The 18384-nt window shown below is 39.2% G+C and overlaps 1 protein-coding gene across 3 annotated transcripts in view; it reads right to left on the bottom strand.

Annotated features, from left to right (window-relative positions):
• Positions 1 to 3893: 3893 nt before the first annotated feature.
• The window catches only part of LOC126506800 (aldo-keto reductase family 1 member C15-like), a 100502-nt gene continuing 86011 nt past the window's right edge, over positions 3894 to 18384 (bottom strand). For all 3 annotated transcript variants that reach the window (XM_050150631.1, XM_050150632.1, XM_050150630.1), the window contains 8 exons: positions 17297 to 17464; positions 14084 to 14200; positions 13117 to 13194; positions 11989 to 12111; positions 10008 to 10117; positions 7906 to 8071; positions 5875 to 5957; positions 3894 to 4088 (listed from right to left, as the gene is read on the bottom strand). In XM_050150631.1, coding sequence (XP_050006588.1) covers positions 4046 to 4088; positions 5875 to 5957; positions 7906 to 8071; positions 10008 to 10117; positions 11989 to 12111; positions 13117 to 13194; positions 14084 to 14200; positions 17297 to 17464 — 888 coding nt within the window. In that variant the 3' untranslated portion in view covers positions 3894 to 4045. The remainder of the gene's footprint in view (positions 4089 to 5874; positions 5958 to 7905; positions 8072 to 10007; positions 10118 to 11988; positions 12112 to 13116; positions 13195 to 14083; positions 14201 to 17296; positions 17465 to 18384) is intronic.

Below are 18384 nucleotides of genomic sequence, written 5' to 3'. Positions count from 1 at the left end.
GCTTTATTTATGAAATGCCACTATACTTGAGGTCGATCGTAAGAGCCAGTGGCTGGTTGTTTTGATTTTCTGACCTTCAGATTGAACCCCAATTTGTATCTCTGATTTTTTTTTTAATCATGCTTCACTCCTCAGTCCTCCAACGACTCCATGACTATTCCCAGTCAGTGAATTGCCAACTTGGTCCTTTGGTTCAAGTGGCTTTATTGGCACATTGGAATAGCCAAGCAAACAATTCTCCTGCAATATACACTTGCCATTTTCAATTGGATATTATTCTTAGACACAATAATATGCTTCTGATGTTGTAGGGTAGCCTCCAGAAAAGACCACTCAGACAATCTATAGCCATTTGAAAGTCTCTATCCAAGCCAGCTGGGACTACATTCAGGTAATTGGGGCCCAGGTGTAATGATAAACATTTGGAGTAAATGACTCTTAAAGAAAAAACCTATATCCTGTTCAAATCTTGGAGATTTGTAAGAAGACAGTTTAACAAAAGCCAAGATAAGTTAGCTGCTGAGACACTGAACTTGAGTTCCTAGAATGGAGCTGTGTAATTTTCCACTCATCAAGGAAATCAAATTCTAGTTAAACCTAAAATGTCCTCAGCAAGAACACAAGATGAAGGACCCTATGCCCTGTTTCCCTGGCACACTGAACTCTCTTGTTTTAACTTGCATGTTAATTTTGTTGTACACATATCTGCACACGTGTGAGTGTGTGGAATAACCTTATAAAAAGTGCCATCCATTTTCTGTTTGGAGTTTGGGCTTTTTTTTTTGTTTGTTTATTCATCAACATGATCTCTCACCCATCTAGAGCATGACAAGTGGACTAGGAGGTCACAGCTACACCTGTCTTTGCCTCCCCAACACTAAATTTACAAGTGTGTATGTGTGTGTTACCATTTTAAGTGTGGGTTCTGGGGTCAAACTCAGATCTTCATGCTTTCAAGGATAGCACTAGTCTGACTGAGCAATCACCACAGTCCTAATGTATTTAATGTCTATATTTTCTTTATAATGTGCAAAGTGAACTTCTTTATAACTTGTATTTAAGAGTAACTTCTTTTAACTTATCATTGTCATGTAAATTTATAACCACCTAGTCAACTTCCATAAAAGGAGCATTTATTTGTTATTCCCTTGGAACTCTTGGTTAGTTTAGGACTTACTCATTGACCATATTGACATTGAGTCTGATCACGATATAAATGTGTGGGTTTTTGTTGTTGTTGTTGTTATTGTTGTTGTTGTATAATTATTCCTTTTTAAGAGATGCAAATTAAATAATAATGAAGTAATAACATCAGAATTATGGGCAAATTCCAGAAAACTGACAACACCTAATTCTGGAAGACTCTCTACAACAGATGTCCTCACTCGTTGCTGGTGGAGGTGCATAATGGTACAGCCACCTTAGAAGATAATTTGATTATATATTTTTAACATAATTCTTTATTGACTCTTTCGGAATGGTAACATCATGCACCACAATCCTGCTCACCTACTAGTCCCTCCATGTCCACCTCTCACTCCTATAGCATATCCCACCAATGGAGCCCCCCAAAATTAACTTAAAACAAAACCAAACCAAAAAAAAAACAACCACCTTGCTCCTCATATTTCCAGTTCCTCTTCTTTCATCCTAGTGATATCAAGAGCTGTTCTGTGTCACAAAATATACCCTTTTGTCCAATCAGCCCCTTCTGCAAAACACTCATTACAATAAGTCATTAGTCTAGTTCAAGGCCTCTGGAACACCATTAATCTATTGATCAATCAATTGATCTTTAATAAAACTACTCTCATATATCATATTAGATCCTGCAGTTATTGTTCTTCAGGACAGGATGAGGCCCTTCGTGAACTTCAGCAGGTCATAGATGGGATGTTAAGATGGGACAACCCAAAGCCCAGAATGTGGGTCTTGGTGGTAACTGAGCTGGTTGGTTCAGACCACTGAGACAGACCCCTCAGGTAAGGGCCAGAGCCTATGTGCCAACTCTGGCGTACTTCTAGTGAGGGATGGGGCCATTTCTCCTCAGTGCAGTGGCCAGATCTCCCATGGAGAGTGGGACCAGCTCTCTTGTTGCAATATCTAACTAGGAGTACAGCCAGTTATTCAAGGGCCAGTGAGAGGTGGGGCAGCTCAGCACAGCCATCAGAATTCCTGAGTGCAGAGGCCAGCTTTGTAGTCCAAAGCTGATCTTTAGGTGGCATTTTTCAGCTTAGTGGTGTTATAATAGTCCTGGAGGAATCATCATTGTGGGGCCCCATTCTCTTTTGAAGACTTGAAAGGTCACTGTTAGGCATGCTCATAGTTCACTGCAGAAAGCTGATAGAGACTCAAACCCAAAATCATGTACAAGAAAGTAGATGAAATCTTTTTCTAGAATTAGTACTCTATATGACCATTAATATCATGACAAAAAGTTTAAAATATATACATACATGTATTTTATTCATAAGGCATATGTATATAAATATAAATATAAATTAGTTATACTTTAAGAAAAACTGTTAACGAGTCAAAAGAAAACCAAAGGATTATGACATTAGTGGCAATAAAATAGTCCTTAAATATTTGGTTTTCTTCTGTCCTATATCAGGTGGCTCTTCTGGCATAAGACCCATATTATTTGCAAAAGACAATAAGCATGGCTGCCTCTTTGACAAAAAGTTTAGCTGTTTTCCTCATTATACATGTTTCATATTTCCTTGGAGGAAGCTACTGTCTCTATACACTAAGACTGTTCAATATACAAACTTCTTGAATAAATGTAGAGTGAAGGACAGTCAATCCCTCCACTTGTCACATGTTAAAACAACATAAGAAATCCTAGGACGTAGATACTCATATGGTCCTACTCCTCAGCATAGAACACATGTCAATTGATCGTGCTAGAAGACCTTATGACAGTTACTTCTAAGTGTGTATCCCCTGAGAAGCTGACCACACCAATGGAAGTCCACACATCCAGATTTTTTGGCAGCACAAACTGATTTTGAGCAATTTTTGGTTGGTTGGTTAGTTATCTTTTTAAAACACAAAGTTGGAGGGTAGGAAAGGGGAATGGATCTGGGAAGAGTTGGGTAAGTTTGAGCAAAATGCATATGAAATTCTCAAAGAACTGACTTTTTAAAAAAGAAATGCAAAGATCAAAATAAGTAAATAGAAAAACAGAGAAACAGAAAAAGAAGAAAGACAAAAAAATAAAACTTCAAAAGGTAAAATTTAAAAGCCTACTGGGTTTTTTTTAAAATATTACTTTTTAATTCTGTGTATGTCTTGGGGGAAGAGGTAAGTGCATGTAAGTACATGTGCTCAAAGAGGCCAAAAGAGGGACTTAGATGTCCTGGACCTGGAGTTACAGGCAATTGGGAGATGCCATGGGTGCTAGGAATCACATTGCTAGAGCAGTACACACTCTTCCCCTCTGAGCCCTTTTCAGCGCACCCCCTCTCCATTTCTCATTGAAAGCTTCAAATTTTATTTTGTAAGCAGACTACTTCTTCCAGTACACGTTCATACCCAGAACTTAGCCTAATTTTTCCTGCTTTTTATAAAACAATGACTTGAGGGGAGGGAAGATTCAACAAAGTTTTACTGGGGGATAAAAGAGTGCATGCCACTGCCAAACTTCCTTCAAGAACTAAGAAATGAGCTAGCAGGACCCATTACTTCATATTCCAAAAAAGGGCTCAAAAATTCTTGAGTAACATTCAATAACCTGAACAAAATACATCTTAAAAGTTTATGAACCATGTGTTGAAAATGATTTTATTTTTGTAAACAATAATGCAGACCTGAGATTGCATAAAAATCAAGAAAGGTAGATCAAGTATTTTCTTTTGTTCTCTGTAATTTGCGTGTTATTTTTAATCATCAGGAGAAACAAATGTCATCACTTGAGGTTCATAGTTTTCTGACATTAGACAAGCACCTAGAGGCAGGAATCCTGCTTCTCAATCACTTCACCAAATTCAGATACACATTGTCTGGAGGGAGGAGAGTCTCTGTAATGTTTAATAGCTTGTTCTCAATACTCTTCTGAATAGGGATAGTAAGGGTGATCCACCGCACTGAAAGAGAAGAGGAAACACATGTTTGTTCACAAGTCACACTTCTGATAGACAAAATGAAGATAGGCATGATTTGAGAAGCCAGAAAATCTTCAGTGGACCCTGTCTTGCTAAATGAAATGGAACACACCATTGACTGAGGTTGTGGATCAACTGATTTCATTATTTTTTTCTTGGAATTTTATTATTATTGTTGTTGTTGTTGTGTGTGTGTGTGTGTGTGTGTGTGTGTGTGTGCCAAGACATGCCTGTGGAGGTCAAAGGATAGCTTTGTAGAGTCAGTTTTCTCCTCTACCTTCCAGGGATTGAACTTGGTTGTTGAACTTACATGATGTTTCTACATCCACTGAGTCATCTTGTTAGCCCCATTTCATGAATTCCTATATTTCAAGTTTGTAAGACTATGTAGCTAAAGAAATAGGCATGTGATAGGAAAATGAAAGTCAGGAATGGATATGTTTTGGAACAATAGCTGTATCTTGGACTGGCTCAGGGAAAATGCCAATGGACACAGAGAAGAGGAAGCTGAAAGAGAATTATGTTTTTCCTAGGACTTATTCCTATTATCTTTGAGAGTCCATCTTACAAAAAGATTATTTGAAGTACATGTTATACTGCTTTAGTATAAACAAAGTTAGACTAGGCTTGATGCATTGCTGTAAGTTCATTTTTATTGAATTCTCTTTTATTTCTTTTGACTTTAATGTACATTAATAAGAAAACATTTACATGTGCCTATTAGTATATCACGAGGCATGCGTAGTCTGCTCTCTGTGTCTAAAGGGCAGGTGAACCCTGAAGACATTTATTTTAGCTCGCTGAAAAGCTGGCTCTGGAAACAGAATACCCACTTCTCTTATTTAAGACCCAAAGTATTTTTGTCTCAAGGTATCCTCCAAGACCCCTTGTCTACGGTTGGGATACTCCCCACCCCCAGAAAGCCTCTGACTTGGAAAAAAAGTAAGCAACAAAACAGTGCAAGAATGAAAACATCGTGATTTTGAGAACAAGAAGGTTTCCATAATATAAAACTGCCTTTGTGTCCTGAGTACATCGAGTGATAAAAATAGTCTGATTTTTTTTTTATCATTTCTCTCTCTCTCTTTGAACATTGAGCTATCCAGAATAAGGAAAACTACCCGGAAGACTGGTAAAAGCACTCTCGAGCAGCAGAGTCTAGCGTCTGTTGATTCTTAAATTTGACTTCAATTCCTCACCACCAGTCACTGGTAGATGTCTGTTTTCCCAGGTCTCTGTTGGATGTTGTAAGCACCCATTTTGATAATGTTGTCTCTGTCTTCTAGGCTTTGCTCTACTTAGAATCCTCACCCTAGGGACTCACTCTTCTCTGCTCAAGACTGTCTAGTAGGAACTATAGCTGACTCTTTCAACTTCTCCAGTTGAATTTTGCTAGATGTTTGTAAGCATCCAGTTTAGTAACGCAACCTTTCTTCTGTCATGTGCTCTTTTACCTAGAAGCCTCACTGAGCCCTGTGCTCTGCTCAGGGCCCTCTCTATTGAGAACTCAGGCTGGTTGTTTTAAAGTTGCTGTCTCAGTCAACTTCTGGATATTTTGAGTGCACAATTTAATTATGTTTGCAATGTATCTATCTATCTGTTGCTACTTATAATTTTACTATGATATATATATATGAAATGTTATTCATGCAAAAAGCAAAAGCTTAGCTACATTGGTCATTGCCTGAACTTTATAGAACATGTTTATGATTCACCTCCATGTTACAAAAAGCAAACAACTATAATGCAGTCTAGAGGAGTTACTCACAATGACAGTTCCATATATGGTAAATTTCTATTGAGGCCATCAATCTCTTTCATGTCCTCTGGGGTCAATTCAAAGTTAAACACCTAGAAATACATAGTCATAGAAAATAAAATATAAATAAATAAATAAACAAACAAACTGTTGAAGTGTCCCTCTACCTGGAAATATAAGGGTGATAGCAACAAGGGAGACTTTAAGAGAAGAATTTTATTTATCATTGGCTTCCAGATGGCCCAGGTCTCAGAACTTTTGGCTGAATATGGCAGAACCCTCCTTTCCCATTTCTTTCCTACTTTGATCCACTTCACAAAAGAAAGATTCATCAACCCCTAATCTTAAGAAAGGCAGGAAAAAGGAACTCCCAAATTAATTTTCAAATCTAGGTGAAATACTAGAATTAATCTCACCAAAACTTGTTGAACTTTTCTTCCTTTGCCATCCCTGGAATTTGATACAGCTTTGAATAGTTCCCCCACCCCAGTCACAGAGCCTAATCTAACTCCTCTCAAAGACTTCATTGAGTTGAAGAAAAATCCTCCCCAGTTCAACCATATCACTTGATCATCTCATGTTCTCAACCATTATCTCTGTCTATTCTTCTTTGTCAAAAGAACCTTTCTGATATTATATAAATAATTTACATTTATTCATAATTATGTAAATTTAATATATCAATCTAATAATTTATCTATTAAAAGCATCTGTGATGGTTAACGTTAATAGTCAACTTGACAGACTCTAGAACCATCAGTGAGATGCATCATAGGGCATGCCTGTATAGGATCACCTTGGTTATGCTAATTGATATGAGAAGACCCATCCTGATTGTGGGTAGGATCATTCCCTGAGCAGGGGATCTTGGACTGCACACAGCAGAGAAGAGCTGAGCATGAATTCAACCTTTTCTAAATTTGACTGTGGATGCAATGTGACTAGCTCCCTCCAGCTCCTGCCACTACAATTTCCCTGCGATGGTAATCTGTGCCTTTGAAGAAGTGTGATTCAGAATAAACCATCTCTACCTAGAGTTGCGTTTGCCAGGATATTTTTATCACAGCAATAGGAAAAGAAACCAAGACACTGTCCATCCATCTATCCACCAGGACCCCATCTTAAAAAGACATTCTTTTTAAGTAATATGGCTGCCATGTGGCATGTAAAGGTGCTTGCTGACACTTTGATCCACCCCCTGAGGTCCAATGGTAGAAGAAAAGAAACAATTCCCACAAATTATCCTCTGGCCACCCACTGTGTGCTGGTGAGTGTGTCCTCAAACACAAATACATACAGAAACTAAATATAGGGTAATTTTTTAACCTTATGGGATTCTAAAGGAAACAAATGAAAAACCACTGACTGATAGGAGAGACTAGCTAGTGAGAAAGCAGCTCTCACTATAATATGAGAAAGCAGTTAAGGAATAACTTCATTGATTTCTTTATATGGTCAATCTATAACTTTATCCAGCTCCTTTTCTTCAGAGAGAAACACCAACAATTAAAAGGGAAATGGCCATGTATAACATCCTATACCTCAGAAAGCATGCCAGTGTATAACTATATAATTGAAAGTTAATGGAGAAACTGGAAAAGAGCCATGCCCAGAACTATGGAAGTGAAGGGGAAAAGGGCAAAAATGTACTAGTATAGTCCAGTGGTTCAATCAACCAGCAATCCTATTTGGATTTTATCTCAATCCAATTATTGTCCTTAATACAAACAAAGATTTTTTTTGAAAGCAAAGAATATAAAGAGCAGAAATGAAGTATTTAAAGCTCTCTACCATCTGAAAGGACTCCCACAACCAACTGAAGTAATGGCACTAAAATACACCTAGTTAAAAACTTGTGAAAGGCAAAGCCTTGAGTGGAGGAAACCCAGCATTTTAACAAACGCTTTCTCTGCAGCCCTTTCAAGCTGCTGTCTGTAGCACACAGAGGCAATGCACGGGAGCAAATAAATAGCAAGTGTTCCCATGTGAGAGAAACTGCCCCCCAGGTCTCATTCTGGAGAAATATCTCTGGGCCTTTACCTCAAAGTTCTCTTTGATTCTCTTCTCATTGAAGCTCTTGGCCAAAACCACCACACCCCTCTGTAGCTGGTAGCGCAGGGCAACCTGGCCTGGACTTCGGTTGTGTTTCTTGGCAATGGTCTTTAAGATAGGTTCCTCCAGAAGGTATGGGCTTTTATCACTGATCCTGAAAAATTACACACACATACTATCACAGAGATGACAAACCTGGAATGTACAGCCCCCTTCACCTATATTCCTAGACCATTAAAAGAAGTAAGTACAATATAGAATGATTAAAACAGAATTTTGTGAGTATTCATAGAGATTTATTTTTATTGTAGCAGTTGCAAACAATTATGTTGCCCTTTGATAGATCAGAAGACAAACACTATGTGGGAAAGGTATCCATGCAATAGAATATAACAGAAATACATATACTCCCTTTTATCCTCAGGGGTCTTGCACATAGCTCTTATCTTAATTTAAAAATTAAAATTTGCATATTTCTAGAATTTTTCTTTTGATAATTTCAAGATACCATAAATTGATAATTAAAAGTTTAGAAAGGAAAGGGAAGGAAGGAAAAAAGGAAGGAAGGAAGGAAGGAAGGAAGGAAGGAAGGAAGGAAGGAAGGAGAAAAAAGTTAGGAAAATTGCTATAAAATTTAATGAACTACAGGTAATTGTGATGACACTGGCCACAAAAGCATAGACATGTGAATTCAAGATAGGCATGGGAGCAGAAGTGTGCAATCCTACACTTGGGAACTGAAGCAGGAGGTCCCCATCCATGAGTTTGAAGACAGCTGCTCTACATAGCATGATCCTAATTCAATCCATTCCCCTCACCCATAAGCACAGAATTTCTATAGAATAGGCAAAACTTCTCTAGAGCAAAAGAACAGTGCAAAAACTATTAGTCCGAGAAGTGTTGAAAATGTCTGGAAGTAATAAGAAGTTAAACAACATATAAAAAGTTATTTATTATTATTATTGATTAACTTCTTTTTTGTTTCACTCAAGAAAATCAAGTTTTTACATTAAAGGCTACACTCTATTAAAAGCATGGGAAAGAGACAATGTCTTTGACAGTCATAAAAATGCCTTCTTTCTCATGCTCTGTCTTAGCTATGGTTTCTATTGCTATGATAAAGCATCATGACAAACACAGCCTGGGAAGGAGAGGGCTTATCTCATCTTACACTTCCCCATCACAGTCCATCCTCAAAGGGGTTCACAGCAGGAGCTGAAGCAGAGGCCATGGAGGAAGGTGGCCTACTGCCTTGCTCAAATCGCCACAGTGGTCTGGACCCCCACACATTAATTATTAATAAAGGCAATACCTCACAGATTTGCAAATAGGCCAAACTTATTGAGCATTTTTTTTAGTTATGATTTCCTCTTACTAGATAAGTCTAGGCTTGTGTCAAGTTGACAAAAGAAAAAAAAAGTCAACCATCACAGGCATAAACATATCTGCTGTTTCTGTATCTACAAGTAGAAATCAAAATTCACTGATAAACATATAAGACATACTACTGTCTTAAACATATGGAATTTTTACCATAGCAATGTACATACAACTATATGCGCATGACTTGAAATGCACATATCCATTGGAAAATCTCTTATGACACGTTAGGTACATTGGTTTTACATTCTATCCATTGTCAAAGTTACATGGCTAGGATACATGCAGTCTAATTTCTATAAACTGTGTCTTAAAATCCTTTTTACAACTATGCCTATTATGCTGGGCGGTGGTGGCACATGCCTTTAATCCCAGCACTCGGCAGGCAAAGGTAGGCGGATCTCTGTGAGTTCGAGGCCAGCCTGGTCTACAAGAGGTAGTTCCAGGACAGGAACCAAAAGCTACGAAGAAGCCCTGTCTTGAAAAAAATCCAAAAAAAAAAAACAAAAAAAAAAACCCTATGCCTATTAGTAAAGCAACAGCAAAGAATAAAAGACTACTAATGAGCTTCAAGTTCAACCATGGTGCATAGAAACTGGGGCATTGTTGAACTTATTTCTTTATGGTTGAACTTTTCCACAGAGTTAAAAGTTAATGTTGTCAATGTGGAATTATTGACATAAGGAAATAAAGTCCAATGGTCTCATTACCAGTTTGGGTCTCTGTGGGATCCCAGGGCACTATAGGCAACTAGAACAATGTCTTTGGACTTGCAGAACTCCAGGAGTTTGCTCTGGTTGAGATATGGGTGACATTCTACCTGTAAATTTCCAAAACAAAACGGCATTAGAATGTATGAGCCAACAAGGTTACTCAGGCTTTAAAAGTACTAAGGGTAGATCAAGTTCCATATTGACTTAAGTACAATATGCTTCAAATTGATCATTTTTTCTCTGAAATACTTTCTTCTGTCCTTTATTAGTATTTGAAGATTAAAATCTCCCATTTCCAAATTGCAGTCTCTGTCAGTTTCTATAGAATGAAGCTATAGCATGTTAGAGCAATGACTGAGTATACCTGTGGGTGAGAAGACTACAAGCTAAGATAAAACCTTTTGCCCCCTAGAGAGGGAAGAAGTGGCAGCCTTGTAGAAGGACCCAGTGTTCAGGGGAACAAAGGAGGAGAGAATGATAAACAAGAGCAGCTGCACTGGATGGGGAAATGCCGTGCCTTTTAGCCTTCAGGGACTCACATGGCTTTGGACTTCTGTTATCAAGCCTTTTGCTCTGATCCTCAATGTATAAGAAATTCAAAAGCAACCTACCAAACTATCACAGTGATCAGTGACTAGTTTCCCCTATCATGTGGGGAACTTTAACAGGATAAAATGCTTGATTTCTTTCATAAACAGATCAAAGGAAAAAGAGAGTGAGAGTCGAGGATTTTTGCATCGATGTTCATGAGTGAATACCCTGGACTTTCCACAGGGCAGGGAACCCAGACTACTCTTCAGACTGGAGAGGGAGGGGGAGAGGAGTAGGGGGAGGGGGAGAGGGGCGGGAGGAGGGGGAGGGAAATGGGAGGCTGGAAGGAAGCAGGAATTTTTTTTTCAATAAAAAAAGAGAGAGAGTGAGAACAGAGAACAGGGAGAAGGGAAATGGAGGAGTGAGGATGGAAAGGGGATACAAATGCAAGAGAGTGAACCCCTGATTTCAAGAAAAACTTCACAGACATACCACCCAGTGGTTTGTATAGACTTTAGCCCTCCCCACTTTGAACTAATTTGTTCTTAAAAAAGAAAAGCACTATGTAAGTGCTAGGTATGGTGACAAACGCTTAGCTATTTGGGGGGCTAAGTCAGGAAGATTAAAATTTCAAGGCCAACCCAAGCATTCAGAGATTCTACCTCAAAATAATTTGTTAAATACCACAAGCAAAAACTCAGTGTTGGAGCATTTGCCTACTGTGTGTGAGGCCTTTGGTTCAATCAAGTACCAAGGAAATAAACAGACATGATCATACTTTAACACTCAAGATATTTAGTGATACCAATCATTGCTAAATATGTGGAGAGTTTAACAGTATTCTAGCATTGTTAATTCTTTAAACCATATATTTTTAAAGTACGATCTAAAACTTGCATAATGCCTGCCTCAAAATACTTCAAATAGTATGTATATGACAAATTTGTAGAGAAGAGAAATTATTACTTGAGCATGTTGATGGGCGCAGGTGAAGGAAGTTGTACTCACACAATTCTCAGTGTATTTGTAGCTCTAAATTCTGCAAAGGTTAAAAGTCTTTGAAAGTTATTAAAAATTATTCTCCATCTAAATTTAGAAAAGAAACCACCACAAATTATCTAGAGTGTCACGAGAACAATACAGCAGCAAGACAACTTTGCTGTGCTTCATTTCAATCAGGTTTTTGTGTTTAAGGTTTTATATGTAACACATTGTGTTACTGAGCAGTGGTATTCCTTCTAAGAGTTGTGATTTTAGTCAAACTGCCTTCCCCTGCCTTCTTCTTCTCACTCTAGTCAACCTGAGCTATAACTGATATTTTTTGTCTCAGTGAAAATAGCGGTAACCTAAATAGTTGGTTCAAAACAGAGATTTGGGGAGTATCGAGGAAGGAAAAAGTTTGTGAAGAACAGAAGATAAGGCACAACCAGGGTGAACTAGAGCTCACCTGATTGCAAACAGGCTTATATCTTAGCCCTGGTTTGTTCAGAATCAATTCCAGCACTTTGCGGTTGAAATTGGACACCCCGATGGACTTGGTTAAACCTAAGTCTTTACACTTCTCCAGTGCCTGGGGAGGAAGAAAGTATGTAGTTAATCCTATTTGTACTCTGCCCTTTGGAGATTCTCCTTGAGCTTATTTGAATACCTACATAATAATTTCAATTTCTCACATAATTTCAATTACTTATAGAATTTTGGTTACAATTTCAAATCAGTTTTGACAGTTGAATACAGCCTTGCCTAAGGCACTCACCTGCAATGAATACACATTTGTCTGCTCATTCATTTACATGCACATTGAGAACAGCAAGTACATAGAAGTCTCCCCTTACCTTCCCCACCCTCGTCAGTGGCATCTGTTGTGATGCCAAGCTTAAAAATGGTTCTTCAATAAATGTCATTATAGTCAAAGACAAAAAATTCTAGAATCTTGTGCTAGTTAAAATGTATTGTTACATTTTCTCTTTAATGTTGACAATCTGTATACAGGATAGGGTATATAGTGGCAGGTTTCATTCTCTATCACAGCCTGCTCTGTGCTAAGGCAGATTACACTTCTCGAAAGGCGTGTTTATCTGTCCTGGAATAGTGTTGTAACCTTTCTTTAGCCTCTTTCAGTTGATCCCCTTTATATGGCTTATATTCTTAAGTAGGATCTATGACACAAAGAAATGTCTACCTCAAATCATAGTTTAGTTAAAAAATAAACTTCATTGCTCTCAACTCTTACTCTAGAGATGTAATTACAGAAAGACAGAGAAGGGGCAGTGGTGGTTCTTGTTGTGGTAGTTTATTCTTCCCTCATACATTACATATATCCCAACCATAATTTCCCCTTTCGCTACTTCTTCCACTTCCTCTTCCTCATCTCCTCTCTCCCCCACATAACTCCTCCTTCGGCAGACATAAGCAGGCCTCCCAGAGATATTAACTGAACAATAAGCTACAATAAGATTAGTCATTACGATATGCTTTGGGTTTGTCAATTATTGAAGCAAAATCCATCTCTTCTTAATTCTTTATTAATTAGTTCCTCTCTTGCCGCACAGTGCTTATTGTCTGCAGGGCATACCTCCCATGTATCACGGATGTCCACATTGTCAAAAATAATTTTTCCACTGGCGTCCTTTGGCATAAGATCCCCTCCAGACTAGAATGAAGAGAGAAAAGAAAAGTTAGCAAAACTTTCTCTAATAGTCAATTTCAAGTGGTTAATGAGCTTACTCATCCAACAGTCAGGAGACTGAGTTAGTCACTCTGTGTGTGTGTGTGATAGAGAGAGAGAGAGAGAGAGAGAGAGAGAGAGAGAGAGAGAGAGAGACAGACAGACAGACAGACAGACAGACAGAAACAGAGCATGCACAATTCATATTTCCTTTAAACAGAGACTTTGGAGAAGAAAAACACAAATTATCTAAAAGATTATACGAGAATATCTCTCCCCTTGATTGCCATCACTTTTCTCTCCTGGGGAACCCAACGAAGCTCTAAATCTCACCAACAATGATGGCTCTTCCCATTAAAAGTTCCTTATCCCAGTGACAGAATACTGTAAAGGATGGAACTTTCACTATTAATCATGAACTTTTGCTCCTCTTTATGATGACTCAAAATTCTCAGTTAATGAGTCTTTCAGATGTGATCAGCAAATATGTACCATAAGAAAATGAAACCATGAGGCCCAAAGGAGCCCAAGCCCCATTGTCCAATACCAAAATTCAGATTTCTGTGTCCTAGAGTGAGAGACAGACATAGGCGAGAACATGCCCTAAGGAGATGGAGACTCCCCCTGGAGTCTCAGAAGTCTCCACAACCTGGGGTACTCTGATCGATAGAAGGCAGTGAAGTCCTTGAACTTGAACCCTCCTGAAGACTGGAGAATGAACACATTAAGAAGTCTTGCCTGTGGGGTCTCTCAGCTGTCATAATTCACCATTCTGTTCATCTCAGATCAATGGATTTCTCTCAGCAAGAGCTTAGAAAAATCTCATTGTCCTGACATAATATAATAGTCTAGGGCATAAAAATCCAAAACTGACCTTCATAGCAATTGGTGAATGAATAATGCAGAGATCTACATAATCCAGCCCAAGTTTCTTCAACGATTCTTCCAGACACTGACGAACCAACTCTGGTCTATGGAAAGTATTCCAAATCTACAGTTTCCAAACAAAAAACACATTGCTTACACATTGCAGTGAAATGATTGAGACTTGCTATGGTAATCTCAGTAAAGCTAAGAACGTCGGTGGCTAAGTTTATATATATTAAAAATGTTCATACAATGTATTTTGGTCATGGTTTTCCCCACACCTAACTTTTCCCAGATCCTCTGCAGGACCTTACCCAATTTTGTACTGTTTGTCATAGATCATATCCTTAACAGAATAGTCAGATTTACTTGAGTGATGACAATGTGAGGAGAATGAGCAAAATTTAGAAAATGACCAACTTAAATGTTCACACCTAGAAGTTTTGGTCTCAAAAGAGCACAGAAATGGTAAGCTGGGGGAGGGTCAAATAGAAAGAAGCAGCAGAGAAATAGCAAAGCACTAAATCAGAGGACTGACAAACATTTAATAGAAATTAACTGGAGAGTCCCATTGAGGTAGCAAGATGAAATTTCCCAGTTAAAAGTCCATGATGGGATGGAAATAGAAAACACTATCCTGAGTGAGATAACCCAGACCCAAAAAAGATGAATATGGTATGTACTCACTCACTTGTGGACTCTAGCCATAAACCAAGGACATTAAACCTATAGTTCACAAGCCCAGAGAAACCAAATAACATGATGAAACCAAAATATATATATATCCTCCTGGAAATTGGAAGCAAACAGATTGCTGGGCAAAAGTTGTGAACATGGGGGTGGGGGCAGAAGTGGGGGTGAAGTTGGGGGAAGGGGAGAGGGGGAGAGGGAAGGGAGAAGTGAAGGACTGGCAAGAGCTTGGGGGAGTGGGAGGGTGGAGATGGAGGGTGGGCGGATATAGGAGCAGGGAAGAAGATATTTACATTAAGGGAGCCATTTTAGGGTTGGCAAGAGACTTGGCTCTAGAGGGAATCCTAGGTGTCCATGGGGATGTCCCCAGCTAGGTCCTTGGGCAGCAGAGGAGAGGGTGCCTGAACTGATGATTATCTCGAATATCACCAAAGAATCTTCGTCTGGTGACAGATGGAGATAGAGACAGAGACCCTCATCAGAGGAACGGACTGAGCTCCCAAGGTCCAGTTGAAAGGCAGAAGGAGGGAGATGAGCAAGGAAGTCAGGGACAGGGAAGGGGTTGGTCCACCTACTGAGACAGTGTGCCTGTTCTAATGGGAGCTCATCAAATCCAGCTGGACCGGGTCTGAATGAGCATGTGATCAAACTGGACTCTCTGATTGTGGCTGACAATGGGGAATTGAAAAGTCATTGATAAAGGCACTGGGACTTGTTTTTATGGCATGTTCTGGCTTTTTGGGACCCTAGTCCATATGGATGCACAGCTCCCTAGGCCTGGATGTAGGGGGGAGGCCTTGAACTACCCACAGGGCAGGGTTCCCTGCCCTCTCTCAAGCAGGGAGGGGGAGGGAGTAGGGGGTGTGGGGGAGCAGGAGGGGATTGGGATTGGGAGAAGGGAAGGATGTTGCAGGAGGTGCTTCAGCTCCTCCAGCCAATATCCGCTGAGATACCAACCCATTGGGGCGTGATCTCTCTCTTTAAAAAAGCGGCCACTTCCCTCCTCTCTCTCTCTCTCTCTTTCTCTCTCTCTCTCTCTCTCTCTCTCTCTCTCTCTCTCTCTCTTTGCTTCCTGCTCCGCTTCCGGCGACTAGACTCCTTCCTGATTGCGCAGAGGGCTGTTGTCTGAGACGGTGATCTGTAAGTTTTTTCACCTTTAAATAAATACCACCCTATTAATCATAATTCCAAACTGGTGTGGGATTGTTTGTGACTTACGCCTTCACCTTCAGAAGGAAGTGTAAATATTCGAATGGAAAAAGAAAAAAAAAGAAAAAAATCCACATCTTCTGCCATAACCCATGTAGCAGGAAGCAGAGTTTAAATCATTTCTCTAGGCTGCTTTGGGATTGGGCATCAGTGGGATTGCATTTATCTGAAACCAGAAGAAAGCACAGGGGCTGGAGAGCCATCACAAGAGATCTCCTCTGTTTGCTAAGAGAACATCTATATCACGAAGCTTCTGTCTTTGGTAGACATATCAGTAACTAGGGATCAGAAACAACAGTTTAAATGTCACTTTGAGATAACTTTGTGATAGTTGTGCAGTTTGTGTTTCTGAACACATATAATCAGAGGTAGCTGGGTAACATTAGTCAAGATCGCATTTCCCTTGCTATGTTTTCTGTAGTCTTTGATTAAAAGTTGACTATTTCTGAAAAAAAAAAAAAAAAAAGTCCATCCTGGGTAGTGATGTATCCCCTTGGGTGAGGTTTCCAAGAAACTGAACAAACACAGTAAAGTAGACAAAGGATTTACTGTTCTTAGCAAATCCAGAAGAAATTCTAAGAGATCTCATCTAAAAACAACCTGTCACCAGTGTAAACATAGGTAGGAGACATCTGTAGAGACCTCAGCTCAGATGCAATCACACTGGAAGGCTGCCTTTCCACCCGAGGAAACGTTACAAATACCATTCCATTCAGTGCAGATTTCAGAAAAGGATTTTTCCTTTCGTGAACAATTTTCTCAACCTCACTTGGGAATCTATTGAAGAATTAGTTACTCAGTGCCCAGAGAGGCCAGATTATCCAACAGAACTGCATCCTTACTTTATATCAAGACAATGTCTGATATTCAGAGATACTGAATATATGTATCCCACATTTACAATACTTCGGGGACAAAACAAGACTTTATTTTTTAATTTTTTATTTATACTTTGTGTATGTGTGTGTGTGTGTGTGTGTGTGTGAGAGAGAGAGAGAGAGAGAGAGAGAGAGAGAGAGAGAGAGAGAGAAGGAGAGAGAGACCATCAGTGCATGTATATGGGTACCACACATGTAGAAATAGGATATCAGGAATCATTTCTCTTCTACCATGTACTTACCAGGAATAAAAAGTTACCAGGCATGGCAGCCTGAATCTTTTTCTACTGAGTCATTCTGTTGGCCCTGTTCTCTATTTTTCTATAATGTGTCTTTGCAATAAAGCCATGATTCAATCTGAGACCAAGGGTGTGGTGTCACTTTCCCCAGGAACATATCTGAGCTGGCAGTGGCTTCCAGCCATTCTGGCCACAGGTGCTCACCTTGGTGGTGTAGAATAAATCCTCCCTCTTCACAGTTCCATCAGCAATCTTGTCTCTGAGAGCCTGTCCAACTTCTTCCTCATTTTGGTAGAAGTATGCAGCATCTATGTGACGGAAACCTACATCAATGGCTATTTTGGTGGCCTCAGTAGCCTTACTCTTGGGAACCTATCAAACAACAATAGGAAAAGTCAGAGATGTGACCAACTCAGGAAAAAGCGATTTATTTCTCCATAGCATTTTCCTGAGTTGCTGCCAGCACCATGGTTGATTTTGTTTAATGATGCAAACATTGATAACAGTTTTGCAATCTATCTGGAAACAAAGACTAAGAAATAAAACTAAATCTCAACAAAATGAAATTAGTGATGTGGGATCATATGAAGCATATAAATGCATGTTTCATTCAATAAAAATCAATTGGAAGGAACTAGCTAGCAGGAAAGCTGCTGCAGACTGGGAGAAAAATTCTAAGGTACTCAGTAGATAGGACAGGTGTACAAACACATAGGTATGTGTGTGGTAACACCTAAAAAGTGGTTCCTATTACCCATAATTCTCGATTTCTACTCAAATAGGTTCTTTGCTCAAGATTCTTTTATTCCCTTTATTTTTCAGGTTCTTGCTTTTAGCATTTACTGAGTGCTGCCTTCTAGCCCAACACTATGTTAGGCTCTAGAATACTAGGTATTTTCCCCATGAACAAAAGGACTGGTTTCCCTTCTCTCATGAAGTTTCCAGAAGAAGTGTGAAAGAAAGTATGAGAAGTGGATGAAGTAGCCCACGCCTACAATCCTAGCACTTGGGAGATGGAGAAGCAAGATCAGAAGCTCAAGGTCATTCTTATCTAAAAGTGAATTCAACAGCAGCCTGGGATGCATGAGATTTAGTTTTAAAAATAATACTATCATCATCTTAACAGCTTTTTATCTTTGCTTCAAATATTTCCATTTTGTTGTGAAAGCCACACAGTCACCCCAAAGCCTCCATTACCTGTAACTAGAGTTAGACACTTTCAGTTCACTACAATAATCTGTTGAATGGCTACATAATGTGTTTGGTAAGAAGTGTGATCCCATCCCCATTGC

The sequence above is a fragment of the Alexandromys fortis genome, unplaced genomic scaffold (genome assembly GCF_014885135.2).
Source record: "Alexandromys fortis isolate MF-2015 unplaced genomic scaffold, M_Fortis_MF-2015_v1.1 scaffold_69, whole genome shotgun sequence".
Lineage (NCBI taxonomy): Eukaryota > Metazoa > Chordata > Mammalia > Rodentia > Cricetidae > Alexandromys > Alexandromys fortis.
Note: the sequence above shows the minus strand (reverse complement) of the source record. Positions and strands in the feature narration are given on the sequence as shown.